The sequence below is a fragment of the Triticum aestivum genome, chromosome 7D (genome assembly GCF_018294505.1).
Source record: "Triticum aestivum cultivar Chinese Spring chromosome 7D, IWGSC CS RefSeq v2.1, whole genome shotgun sequence".
In the NCBI taxonomy this organism is placed as follows: domain Eukaryota; kingdom Viridiplantae; phylum Streptophyta; class Magnoliopsida; order Poales; family Poaceae; genus Triticum; species Triticum aestivum.
The window spans coordinates 419,066,089-419,076,619 of record NC_057814.1 but is presented as its reverse complement, the minus strand read 5'-3'; the positions used below and the strand labels follow the sequence as shown (position 1 = coordinate 419,076,619).

General features: G+C 41.9%; 2 protein-coding genes across 4 annotated transcripts; both read left to right on the top strand.

Annotated features, from left to right (window-relative positions):
* The first annotated feature begins 263 nt into the window (after positions 1-263).
* Positions 264-7,127, top strand: LOC123165207 (uncharacterized). 3 transcript variants are annotated; one of them, XM_044582839.1, is made up of 14 exons: positions 264-570; positions 1,219-1,264; positions 1,358-1,559; positions 1,856-1,930; positions 2,018-2,113; positions 2,276-2,316; positions 2,782-2,895; positions 4,519-4,633; positions 4,734-4,924; positions 4,985-5,101; positions 5,468-5,548; positions 5,679-5,917; positions 6,154-6,193; positions 6,357-7,127. In XM_044582839.1, coding segments are annotated over exons 1-14 (1,923 nt in total). In that variant the 5' UTR covers positions 264-568; the 3' UTR covers positions 6,921-7,127. The 3 variants fall into 3 exon arrangements, with proteins under 3 accessions (XP_044438774.1, XP_044438772.1, XP_044438775.1); XM_044582837.1 differs by having other exon boundaries at positions 2,018-2,119; XM_044582840.1 differs by having other exon boundaries at positions 268-570; positions 1,227-1,264; positions 2,018-2,119.
* Positions 7,081-8,957, top strand: LOC123165208 (uncharacterized). The gene is made up of 4 exons (XM_044582841.1): positions 7,081-7,505; positions 7,834-7,992; positions 8,134-8,352; positions 8,500-8,957. The coding sequence occupies exons 1-4, from the start codon at positions 7,266-7,268 to the stop codon at positions 8,839-8,841; spliced, it is 960 nt and encodes a 319-aa protein (XP_044438776.1). The 5' UTR covers positions 7,081-7,265; the 3' UTR covers positions 8,842-8,957.
* The last annotated feature ends 1,574 nt before the right edge of the window (positions 8,958-10,531 follow it).

Below are 10,531 nucleotides of genomic sequence, written 5' to 3'. Positions count from 1 at the left end.
CCTCCGTTGCAAATATTTTTGTAATAAAACTTTTGTTGCAAAAGTAAAGGACCATTCAGGCGTTAGATTGGACCGGATCTGATGGCTCGTGAGGTGATGTATTTTTTAAAAAAAAGATCATCTGGCCGACGCGTAGCACTCCTCTTTTAAGAATCGGTTAGAAATGCCCTGACAAAGTAAACACATCAGTTATCTAGCTTTTGGGCCACCTCCTTGTGGCCTTTGGTCTATATAAGTCTTATAGAGTACTGTAATACCTATTTTAATGAACACGGCCAAATCTTTATAAAAAAAGGCTTTCGTCCTGCTTTATACATGAAGCAAAGCATGGCCAAATCTTTTGCCTCCAGCTTAAAAAAAGGAATTCTGTGAGAGTGGCAGTTTAGCGAATTCCGACGAACAAAGTGGCCCCTTGTTCTTCTGCTCGTGAGAGAACTGGAGGCGGAGCTCCTCGTCCTGTCTAGGCGGCCTGTCCAAATCGGTGCTCTGACCACGCCCCTACCCGCTCTTGTCCTCCTTCAGCTGCGATCTGCTCGCACCGCTCTGGACGGCGCCTGCGACCTGTTTGATGTAATGACCACCCAGTGATTTGCTTAATTTTTTTAAGTCGCATGGTCATTAGTGTTTCACAACATGGATTTTGCTCTATTTCTTGTTCGTTAATATGGCTCTATCGATTCCGATGTTGGAATTACTTCTACTTTTTGGCGAATTGCATTCCATTGTAATTATAGTTATGCTTTAGTCGGATCGCAAATTAGGTTTCTTACGCAATTATGCAAATATGGGTAGAATTTTAGGTGTTCTCTTCAGTTTTCGAGGAAGCCCTAGCTTTTTTGGCTTTTCTTCCAAAGAGTTTCTCGTTTGGTCATTCCTTTCATGTGAGCAAATTGGATCAAAATCTTCTTCTGGGGCTGGGGGGTTCAACTGAACCTCCATGGCCCTCAAATGGGTCTCTGCCTGCTTGATTAGCTCTATAGTTTGTCATTGATAAATTAGAATGAAAGTGATTTCTTCGAACCTCGAGGTTGTGCAAGCAGATGAATTATCTGATGCTGCTGTATTTTTGTTTCCAAAGTTAGTGCTTCTGTGTATGTGAATGTGTTTATCACACATCTGACAGCCAATGTTAAAAAATCCCGCACTTTCCGAAACTCTTGTGGAAATAATTGCAGCTCTACATGTATGTACTTCATTCTGATAGTGAAATAATTTCAGGGAGGCAGTACCACTGGAAGAAGTTCAGAACTGTGTGGTGAAGCTGGTTAGTTGTTTGCAGAACTGGAAATTTTCCATGCGAATCATGAATTAATGAAACGAATGCTCCAGTTATTCTAATATATCTGTCGCTTCATAGAGGAGCAATCCTCAACGGCGCAAGAATCAAGTATATGTTGGCTGTGGGGCTGGATTTGGGGGTGACCGGCCGATGGCTGCTTTGAAGTTATTGGAGAGAGTCGAAGAACTTAACTACATAGTACTTGAGTGTTTGGCGGAGCGAACACTTGCAGACCGCTACCAAGTTATGCTGTCAGGAGGGAAAGGATTTGATCCCCGAGGTATAGTTGTTGACAAATATTTGATACTTGTGCATTTAGTTGTATTGCTAATCAAAGCAGGTGATACCTGTTATCTTGTGAACTGCATCTGTGGTTGCGAGTTTATGGAGTACTTATTGCATGTATTTAATTGTACATCTTCTTTGTACATGTCAAGGGTAACCTTCTCTGGTTTTTATCATGTAATATAACATATTCTGGTCCTTCTCTCAGTAGGGATATATTATTTGCTTTATTCCTTATGTTACTGTCAATAAGAATTTCAATGCACCTCTTGGTAATGTATCAATATGCAGTTAAGGAGTGGCTGTCCATGCTTCTACCCTTGGCTTTGGATAGAGAAGTTTGCATAATAACTAACATGGGCGCAAGTAAGACAATGCTGACTGTAGCTTTGCTTTACCTCATTTGTTTTGTTTTCCCAATTAGATACTGTAAGAGTCTTTCCCATTTATTAGTTGATCCACCTGGAGCACAGAAAGAAATACTGGACCTTGCTTCTAGTTTGGGACTGGAGATAACAGTCGCTGTAGCTTATGAATCATCGATTTCAGGTCCAGGTAATTTTTATCTGTTTGATAATACCAATTGTATGATACTTTGGGTGCTACCAAGGTTGTGTATAAATCAAGGAATGCCGGTCATCATAGCTTGGTGTGTGGAGTCAAAACTGATAATCAAGCTTACAACTGTTTTTGTGTTTGGTCTTTTTGCAGAAAACTCAGTGTTATGGAATGAATCAATGGGAGTGGCAGAGGTAATTTCTTCATCATCATTTTATTTTGTATTCATCTGATTTCATAAAATAAACGATATCTGGTTTCTTAGCCTCAGTCTTATTAACTTACGAGGAAGTAATTGACCATAACTTATCAGCAATTTGCATCCAATCTTCTGAAGTTAGTTTGTCAGTATATGTAATTATGTACCATGTGGTCCATGGCATAAGAGCGTTGTGGTTGACATACGTGGCCAAAAGATCGTTACCGGAAGATCTAGAGAAATCTTCAGAGAGAATACTATGAATGAGAAGGGACTTGGACAGTGTCTCATCAGGAGATTCTATAGCGTACACATTATAGAACTTAGGATTAACATACTGTTGCGGCTTTGGCTCGATACATATATATTTTCCTGGCCATTTTCGCTGTAGTCAGCATTGAGAACTTGCATATTATTTTATCTTTGTTTTCCATTTGACGGTATTTTGTTGTGCGTGCAGGGAAGAAGCACATATCTTGGTGCAGCCCCCATTGTACATTGCCTGGAAAATTACAAACCACATGTCGTCATTACTTCTCGGGTTGCTGATGCTGCACTATTCTTAGCACCTATGGTATGCCTTTCATGGCTATTCTTATGCCTGCTAATAATTCTGTAACTTCATCGTTCCAACATATTTAAGCATATGAAAAATTAGGTGTCGCAGAAGGGTGTGGGCCTTTGGTCTGTGGCCTCTGGCTGCACACGTGCTCAAGAAAAAGAAACTGAAAAACATCATGTGTGGAAGTTAGAGCTATATCTACCAATTAGTTATCTCTTTACGGTTTGTTAAGATTAGTTCCCTATTATACCTTAAGTGGATTGCTTGCTTGAGGGTTCACTTGATCATCCCTATTAAAGGAATCTGTTATCTCCCCCCCCCCCCCCCCCCCCCACACACACACACCCCAAGGTCCATCTCTCACCTATGATCTATAGACCCATCCCCAGCCAAGCTGAGAGTGCCCGGCACCTGGCCATCTTCCTGCATTGTTAACAGGAAGAATATGAAGCAATCTTTGTATTTGAGTTTTAGTTTGCGTGGATCTATTGGCTTCTGCAAGATGATGTAACATCAAAACATACAAAATCTGTTAGTAGGAAACCTTCAATGCTCATTAATGAATGCTCTCTCTTCCTTGATGATTCATGCACAAGACTTGACTGGATAGTTCAGTATAACGGAGTAAGTTACATGATTTCAGAAGTTGACGTCAGCCCATCCTTTTTTTCTTTTTATCACCGTCAATCTCCATTCTGCCGGAAAATTGCTATCTGTCATACTTATTTTGTTTCTCCCACTACTAAGTTGGTAAAGAGTTTGATTCCTAAGAACAGTCATAAAATAGAGAAAATTGGCTGAAAATCCAGACTAATTCACAGATCACTTTTGAAGTAATGTTATGAATTCTTACAAATGTTCTGTACAAGAATTATTTGAGGATGTGCCCTGAAGACGGTAATGATGTAGACATGCTTCCCTAGTGTATTTTTCCATGAATTTTCTTGACAAACTAAAAGTGCTTTGTAAAAAGCATTTCCCTGAACTATTTTGGATTCTATGGTTTATTGTTTTTTACTGCGAAGAGTTTCTGTGTTTCTGGTATCTTTAATTGAGGTGTAACTTCTCAACAATATATGGGCATAAAAACATCACGAAATCATATAAAATTCAGAAAATTTCCAGTATCATTGATTACTCCTGAACGAAGTGTTAATGTTTTTGCGAATATATTTACACCAGGAGAATTTGTCAAGAACCTACCTTACGAGAAGCGTTTCAGTATTTCTGAGCTTTACAGAACTTCCTAAAGAACTTCAGCTTATGAAATATCTATACCACTTTATAATGTTGGTTCAAAAGAAATTCATGGTATATTCTGATTTTTTGGAATGTTTTTACATTTTCTGTTTTTTTTTAAGAATTTTCTCAGCTACCCAAAAGGAGAACACTTTTTTTAATGTAGAAGGAAGATTGTAGAGTTTGTGGCCACAAAAGATTCTTATTCTATTGAAATAGCAGTGCTTATAATAGCTCCAGTGACTTTCAAGTGTTGTCTACCTTTTATTTCGTTAGGATCTAGTTATGTGTTTCTTCTCTCCAAGTTGCTCAAAATATGCAAATCTGAATGTGTATTTTTTCTAATGTTTATTTAGTTAATGGTCCATCCTTTTCCCACTGCCTTTCTGATATAAGGTCTACGAATTGGGTTGGAATTGGAATGACTTTGAGAAGTTGGCACAAGGAACATTAGCTAGCCATCTTCTGGAATGTGGTTGTCAACTCACCGGAGGATATTTCATGCACCCTGGTACATCTGTTGTCCTTTAAAAATTATTAGGCGGAAATTTTCACTTCATTCTTGATTCATGTTTTTTTTAATGTTCTACATCTGGTATTGTAAAGAGCAGGAGATGCATATCGAGATTTTTCTTTTGAGCAGCTTCGGGATTTGTCTCTTCCATATGCTGAAGTGAGTTACAAAGGAGAAGTTTGTGTTGGCAAGGCAAAGGGTAGCGGAGGTCTTCTGAGCTATAGCACTTGTGCAGAACAGCTTCTGTATGAAGTTGGAGACCCTGCAAACTACATCACTCCTGATCTGGTGAGGTCATCTTACATTTCCAGTCCCTTGTAAGCTTCTTGTCTGAACACTTGTTAGCAGGTTGTAGATTTCAGTGATGTGCAGTTCCATCAAATATCACAAGACAAGGTTCACTGTAAAGGAGCAAAACCATCTGATCTTCGTCGGCCCGAGAAACTCCTCCAATTGTTTCCTACTGTATGTTTTCCTAGTAAGAATATAAATTGTACTAATTTCAAATTTATCTTTAGTCTTCTTCCAGCTAAAAGCATCCAGTGCCTAGTATTGACATGTTGCGTAGTTGGGTAATTACTCTGTTCCATGCTATGTTACTGGAACCGCAAAAATCACCAATAAAAGTGAAGTATTTTATGTGTTGTATTGCTGAAAATTTGTGTCTGATAGCTTTATTGTTTCAAATTAAGCGTGCTATTTTAAAGTTCTCAGATAGAATCAGACAGTACTGTTCATGAATTGAAGGAAGGTCCTTCGATTATGTAGATAGTTTATCAAGAGGCTCATAGTTAGCTTTCTCACTGTAGTCGTTCACATTTTTTTCTTTAGCCAAATGGATGGAAAGGCTGGGGAGAGATATCATACGGGGGACAAGAGTGTTTAAGGCGCGCTCAGGCAGCAGAATACCTAGTAAGTTCATGAAAGTATTTGCATGCAATATTTGTTTCAGATTTCCGGTGTGTTAACAATTGAATGTACCTATTTACACGTGACAACATAAAGGCAGTTTGTGCATTTAAACCTTTTCTGCTGGCATTAGGTTAGGTCATGGATGAACGAAAGATATCCCGGCATCGAAGAGAAAATTATCGCATATGTTATGGGATATGATAGCTTGAAAGCTAATGGAGGTAACAATGACAATCACTCTTCCAAGGAAGTGATAGATGTTAGACTTCGGATGGATGGGCTATTTGAGCAGGAGGAGCATGCTGATGGATTCGTTGAGGAGTTCATTGCACTTTATACAAATGGTCCAGCTGGGGGTGGTGGCATCAGGTACTTATAATTAATTACGCTGGTCTTGTGTTTGCAGAGCTATTACTGTAGGTGCTGTCTCATTGTGGCTGATCTTAGCATAGTTATATTGTGGGATCAACCATGGAAATTAATTCTGAAAACGAAATGTAATATTATACCATACTCATGGAGAAGATGTCCTCATTTTTCTTCTCTCCTTGTTCATGGAGTCGGTAAAACAATTTGACAAGTTTGTTTCCAATTCCATTTGGCAGCACTGGACGAAAGAACGAGCTAATTCTGCACAAGTTGCTGGTATGGATGAACACTTCACTTAATCTCATGAGCAATTTATATGATACGTGCCAGCATTTTTCATTATATCATAGAACACTCTTAACTTGATGACAATTCCTTTAAAGGATTATTGAAACACGTGATATGCCTTTGGATATAGCATTAATTCCTATTTCTACAGATTGATAGGGAAAATGTCTTCTGGCAAGCCAATGCGAAGAACTCATCCATTCATGGTCCACAGAACCGGTCTACAGATGCCAAGAAGAAGAAGAGGTACACAGGAAGTTCCGCGACGGGCATTCAACAACGTTGGAATACAAAGCTGGACGAACCAGCACCTCCTGTATCTGCTCCAGCTCCATCCGGATCGGAGATCGCCCTGTACCGTGTGGCCCACAGCAGAGCCGGTGACAAGGGGAACGATCTGAATCTTTCCATCATCCCTCATTTCCTGGACGACATTGGCCGGCTCAGGACAGTGATCACTCCTGAGTGGGTGAAGGCCTCTCTTTCGCCCCTGCTTGATCATTCGTCGTTTCCAGACGACGGAGCGATCGAGCGTCGAAACAATCTACTTGAGCGTGTCTTGGTTGAGATTTATGATGTCCCGGGCATCAGCTCATTGAACATTGTGGTGAGGAATATCCTCGATGGCGGCGTGAACTGCTCCAGAAGGGTGGACCGGCACGGCAAGACCCTGTCAGATATCATCCTGTGCCGGAAAGTCATCTTGCCTCCGTAGTGACTGACAGTTGAGAGATCACCGGCGCCCAATGTGGAGTGAGGGGTGTCTAGAATCATCTACTGTTGTTGCGAAAAATAGAAAGGTTGACGTGACAATAAGACCGGTGAAGAGAACAATAATGCCTGTTGTATGAAACAAACCAAACCGTTATGTATGCTCTTATTAATCATTTGGCATCATTGGCCAGTTACTTATTTGGTGTTATCTGGTGTGTGTGCTTCTGAGGCTCATGTGTCCTGTGTCAATCTCGGGCGTCCGCGGTCGCACGGGAAAACGAATGACTAGGAAGGTTCAGCAACGGCCTCGCACGCACCAGCGGTCCTCGCGCGCGTGCGTTCGGATATGCTGCTGACAGCGACAGCGGCTTGTTGCTCGTCGCATCCTCGTCTCCGCCCCGTGAGAAGTAGAACCAACGGCGGAGGCGGAGGCGGAGCTCCACCCCGTCGTGCTGGCGCGGCGAAATTCAGAGCTCTCGCCGCGCCCCTGCTGCGGCGCCCGTCCTCCTTTGCTTTCAGCCGCGCTTGCTCTTCTTCACCTCCTCCTACTCCTGGCGACAAGGACTGCGACCGCGAGCTGTTCGATGTAATGCCTCTGCAGCTCACCACTATCTTCCTGCTCATAACCTCATGGAAAATGGCTCTTTGTGCCTCTGATAAAATTCACTCTTGAAAATTGCTTTGCTTCTTTGGCTGATCGACATGGTGCGCAAATATTAGTCTGTGCCGAAAATAGGGGGGGTTTCTTAGATGAGCAAACCAGTTATTTTCTACCTTTTTGTTTCAACAGTGAGTTATTTTGTACTATTAAAATGCTCTATGACATGACAGGTACTTATGTACCTAAGTGGAACTGGCATGCTGCGTCATAAACACATTCCTTGTAATATGGTCTTTCTGTGATGTGATCGCAGGAATACTCACTTCTTTCTTCAGATACTCCATGGGAGCCTGAGGATGTATGGAGGACATTTGCGGCATACCTTCTTGTCTTGCACATTCCCTTGAGCTTTGGAGGACTCGGTGTGGTAGCCAAAGTGCTACATTCTTCCTCACTAGACCAACTGACAACAGTAAGTGGTAACTTCTCATTCATTTATTATTTTGGCACACTCATCTAAATGGTTTGTTCATCCGTTGCGTGCATTGTTGACCTGCAAAATTTTCTAGGGGACATAGTACTTAGTACACACATACATACCCTGTCAATGCAGGTTGTTTCCACAGCCATGCTTCAACTAGGGGAGCTCGCTTTGGGTTTAGCACTGTTGCAGTACACTGCAAAGCCCGATCGTCAAGTTGGTGCCTTCTTTGCTGGGAAGTTCTCGTCCAGACCGCGTGGTTGGATAAAAGAAACTGTGTTATGGTTGGGACTTTTGATGTCTATGGTTTTTCTCACATCTCTAATAGCTGACAGACTGATAGGTCCCGAGGTCAGTATGGTCCAACCAATTAAATTGCAGTTTTTCGACTATTGCACACATCTCCTGTTGTCTTATTCATTGCATTAGTCTTCCTGACTGAAGCTTTACAGTCTATTGGAAGTACCTAGCTCATTCATTCAATCTGAAATATTGCAGGATGCATATGATCCTATATTAAAGGAAATCCTTTCCAACGGTGGAACCTCTAGGCTAGTCTGTTGGTTTCTGTACTGTGTGATTGCTCCATTGTCAGAAGAAATCATTTACCGTGGGTTTCTTCTAACAGCCCTATCTTCCTCGATGAAATGGAGGAACGCGGTCGTCGTAAGTTCAGTTATGTTCAGTGTAGCACACCTCTCAGGGGAAAGTTTCTTTCAGTTGTTCGTCGTCGGATGCATCACGGGGTTAGCTTATTACCGGACTGGAACTTTGGCTGCTTCATTTACCATCCACAGTTTGTACAATGCGGCGATATTGTTCACTACAATGATGTCTTGAATGTGTTTTAGGGGATAGTCAGGAATGTGGATACAGTTCATTAATACTTTGGCGACACTTTTACCGTAATCTTAAAAGTTTGAATTGATTACCATCGACCAGTGCTTCCATCTCAATCTGCCGGAAATTTGTTGGCCGGTTGATCCCCACTATTTCTATCTAAACATGCACTCATTTCACCTCGCCACATATGCCACACCATCAACCCCATTAATAATATTTCTCTCAATGTGCATGGGAAATTCTACTTATAGCATTTCTTTCTCCATGTACACATTGCACTTCATCAACACGCTACTTTTATTTATTTATGTTTGCGACGAACACACTACTTGTACTTCACTTGGTATGCATGAGCTGAGAAATACTACTTATATTGTACAAATATTTTACAACTATATAATGATCAAAGACAATACTTCAATGTTTGATTCACATTACTTTTATTTCATAATGTACACACTCCACCTCACCACACATGTCATCTCATCTTATACTACACAAAAGAAGAGTAATTGAATCAAAGCATGGATGAATAATAGGAGTGACAATGTAGCAAGCCAAGTAGCAAACAATAAACAATGTCTGCTAATATTTCTATTAGGTTTTTATTGGGGTTGGGTGTCTTTATTATGGTTTAGGGTTTCTAACCAAGAGAAGACGATGAAGAAGAAATCAATCGGGTTAATCCAATAGGTGGTGATGTTTGTCAGATAGGCTTACTTGGCCTGGCGTGGCTACATCATAGATGAAAGAAACACAAAGAAGAAGATATTGATAGTGGAGAAAAGGGCAGCAATAATCACATGCACTCACCTCAAGGAAGCTGAGGTGCACATACACATCTGGCTCGGTTCATCATTAATTACCTAAACTCTCTGGGCCAATAGCTCCTGTGCGACGTTTTTGAGGTGAATTGGCAAGAGTGCGACGTTGTTCGAGCGAATGGCTGTGGTGCGACACATTTGAGCGTGTAAATAGCCCAGGGCCACATGGGGTGTTAAATGTGGTTAAATTGGTCGTCAACCAAGCCCGCCCGTTTATGTTAGGACATGTGGGTCCAACTTAATTGTTCCTCAAAACAGCTGACCGTGCCCTGCCGCCGGACCGTGCCGGGCCCGCCACTCTGCCCCCCTTCTTCTCCGGTGGCGGCGGATCTTGCGTTCTCGGTGGCGGCGGCGGAGCCTTCGCCCTCAGAAAATGGTGAGTGAATTCAAACCCTAGTCGCCCTCCCGTTCCTCTCTCGGGCCCGTAGATCTCAGCTCGTTTCCTCTGTTTTCGCTTGCGGAATCGATAGGTTGTGAGGGGAGCCCGTGGGCATACTGAGATGGAGCCGCTAGATTCAACTTCGAATAGGTAATGCGCCTCTCTCCGATCCAATTTTGCATGCAATTAGGGGGTGGCCTCGTCTGCTCTTTCTCACGGGCTCACACTGTCCGCCACTGACAGAGGGGATGCTGCCGCTCGGACCTTCGAATTGACAGTCAATTTCTTTCCATCAAAGGCAAAATTAGTTGATGATAGCATACAGAACATTGAGAGAGACACAATTGTTAAATGGGAGGTTGAGTTTACAGAGATTGATCCACAAGTTCTACAGAACATGGGAGAGACGACAGTGAAGAAATGGGTGGAAAAAATTGGGGAGAATATTGTTTGGGGTCCAGAGCAAGAAGTATCACTGTTGCGG

What these genes read in the sequence shown, in the direction of transcription:
- LOC123165207 (XM_044582837.1), top strand. An exon ending in GAAAGGATTTGATCCCCGAG is followed by an intron (nt 1,560 to 1,855) that starts GTATAGTTGTTG and finishes ATCAATATGCAG; the next exon opens with TTAAGGAGTGGCTGTCCATG. An exon ending in AGGATATTTCATGCACCCTG is followed by an intron (nt 4,634 to 4,733) that starts GTACATCTGTTG and finishes TGTAAAGAGCAG; the next exon opens with GAGATGCATATCGAGATTTT.
- LOC123165208 (XM_044582841.1), top strand. Translation starts at nt 7,266, where the DNA reads ATGCTGCTGACAGCGACAGCGGCTTGTTGCTCGTCGCATCCTCGTCTC. An exon ending in GCGACCGCGAGCTGTTCGAT is followed by an intron (nt 7,506 to 7,833) that starts GTAATGCCTCTG and finishes ATGTGATCGCAG; the next exon opens with GAATACTCACTTCTTTCTTC. An exon ending in ACAGACTGATAGGTCCCGAG is followed by an intron (nt 8,353 to 8,499) that starts GTCAGTATGGTC and finishes GAAATATTGCAG; the next exon opens with GATGCATATGATCCTATATT.